Here is a 2,295-nt window from a genome sequence, read left to right on the forward strand (position 1 = left end):
CGCGCCCCCCAGCCTCGCGGCCGGCCACAAACAAGCCCGCCGCGGCGCCCCCCCCGCAGCATGCGTTGCGTGATGCCGATCGCGTGTGGGAGCAGCCGCCTTTGGCGACACCAGGGACGCAAACGGGCGGGAGGTGCCGCGACTACCACTCATTGTGCCCTGCACACGTCATGCCGGCCTCCACATGTGTCCCCCCAGGTCCATGAACTGCAGCAGGCCCTTGCTCTCATCGACTGCCACCCGCTGCTGGCGCTGCCGGAGGCCGCCGAGCAGCTAGCGGAGCACATGGGCGCGGACACCGTCGGGTGCGATCGCCCAACCAACCGCCGCGTTAGTCATGCGGGCTCCAGAGCCCTCCGAGGCCGGGGGCCGCGCCCGGCGGCGTAGCCTCTTGTCATCGGATGATGTCATGGGCGGTTTAGAGAGACCGCCGGGCCCCGAGCGGCGCGCCGCTTTGACTGCGGGCCCCAATTATATATTACACGGCGATTTTCCGAATCGGTGGCGCGATTGCATCCCCCGCGCCAACCGATCGCCCCGGCGATGGCCATGTCCCCCACCCCATCCACGCACGAACGCCCCGGCTCAATCGCGCCGCGCAGGCGCCGTTCGTCCCCGCGCCCCACCTCACTCTCCCGCTGGCCGACCCGCTTTCCCCGCCCCGCTGTTTCGCTCGCCCAATATCACATCTAACACGTCACAGAATCTTCGCGTTTGACCCAGAGGACCCAGAATGCGCCGCCCTCCTCGCCGCCCACGGCCCCGGCGCGGCCGCGCTCGAGCGGTCTGTCGTGATGCGGGGGTTCGAGTGGTCCGCCGTCTGCCTGCGCGCCGGCGGCGGGCGCTGGCTGATCGTGCCGGACGCGAAGCAGGTGTGTATTCGGGGGTGGAGGTGGGGCGAAAGATGCCCGCGGCGGTGGCCAGGTCGGAATCTTGGGGGTATCTTTGTAACGGGGTGGCGGCGCATACGCTCTCCGGCCGCCGACGCCGACGCGCGCACACACACACACACACACACACACACACACACACAAACACACACCCACACACTCTCTCTCTCTCTCTCTTTGAATGGCCCCCCCAGGCGGACGCGCTGCCCACCGACTTTGCGCGGCTGTACAAGGAGTGCGGCCTCCGCAGCCTTGCCGCAGTGCCCGTGGGACCGCCCGGGGGTGCCCCGCTAGGGGCGCTGGTGCTGGCCAGGCGGGAGCCCTACGATTTTGGCGAGAGCAGGTGCGCAGCAGCAGCTGCTGTTGCCGCTGCTGCGGTGGCAGCGGCGGCAGCCGCGGCCAGAAACGGCGGACGGGGTTTCTCGGTTTGCTGTCTTGCTTGCAGTCGCCGTCTGCAGCTCGCGTGAGGTGTGGGCGGGGCGGCCCATCGAGGCCGAAGGGCGGCCGGGCGGACGACGCCGCAGGGCGCCGCCGGTCCGGGGGCGCCCGTGACCCGGCCGAGGCAGCTGGCGCGGCATCTCATTTGAAGCCTTGCCGCCCTCAGTGGCCTGCGACCTCCGCACACGCCCGCTGTTGTACACAGATGACGTCATCGCTTCACACATCACCCCTTCGTCTCCCGCAGGTCTGCCCTGTGGATGAGCGCCGCGGGGACGGCGCTCCTGCAGCACATGCGGCCGGCGCAGGCGAGCACCACCCACCCGACCCCGCACTTGACCCTCCGCAGCGCACGCACGCGCGTGCGAGTGCCTGCCATGCAGGCCGTATGCTCCGGAGTGCGCCTGCATGATTTATTCTGAGCCTCGAAACCTGCCAGTGGCTGGCAACCGGCCGACCCGCTCCCCTCCGTCGCGCCTGCCCCCTCCGTTCCGCCTTCCTCACACTGCTGCGTGCAATCTGCTCCTCCCTCCTTCCGCCTGGGCTGCCGCCGCGCAGGTGGGGCAGGCTGTGCGGCTGCTGCGGTCCATAGACGAGGCCGAGGACCCCGTTGAGGCCATCAGCGCGCTGGTGCAGGTGAGAGCTCGCGCGCAAGGCTCACAAGCACGCTCATGCGTGCGTGTTTGCGTGGGCGCACGCGCGCGCGCGTGTGTGTGTGTGTGTGTGTGTGTGTGTGTGTGTGTGTGTGAGTGTGCACATGCAGGGTGCTCACCTTCCAGTGACCTGTGCTTTCTGGATTCCGGTCGATGGCAGTCCTCTCTCCGTTATACAAAAAACCCATCCCACAGGGCGGCGCATACTTCATGTGGCGCGCCACCAACATAAAGATGGGCGTGCGGCTCGCGCTGGTCGAGGCCGGCGGCTCCACGGCGCTCGTCTTCGAGTCGGCCCGCGCGTCCGTCGGTGG

At 68.9% G+C, this 2,295-nt stretch overlaps 1 protein-coding gene across 1 annotated transcript in view; it reads left to right on the forward strand.

The window, feature by feature from the left end:
• Positions 1-285: 285 nt before the first annotated feature.
• MNEG_12702 (hypothetical protein) overlaps positions 286-2,295 on the forward strand; it is a gene marked incomplete at both ends in the record, with an annotated part of 4,372 nt that continues 2,362 nt past the window's right edge. Inside the window, 5 exons of the mRNA XM_014038826.1 lie at positions 286-305; positions 704-872; positions 1,085-1,233; positions 1,576-1,696; positions 1,887-1,964. Coding sequence (XP_013894280.1) covers positions 286-305; positions 704-872; positions 1,085-1,233; positions 1,576-1,696; positions 1,887-1,964 — 537 coding nt within the window. The remainder of the gene's footprint in view (positions 306-703; positions 873-1,084; positions 1,234-1,575; positions 1,697-1,886; positions 1,965-2,295) is intronic.

Source organism: Monoraphidium neglectum (assembly GCF_000611645.1).
Source record: "Monoraphidium neglectum strain SAG 48.87 unplaced genomic scaffold scaffold03387, whole genome shotgun sequence".
NCBI classification, from domain to species: domain Eukaryota; kingdom Viridiplantae; phylum Chlorophyta; class Chlorophyceae; order Sphaeropleales; family Selenastraceae; genus Monoraphidium; species Monoraphidium neglectum.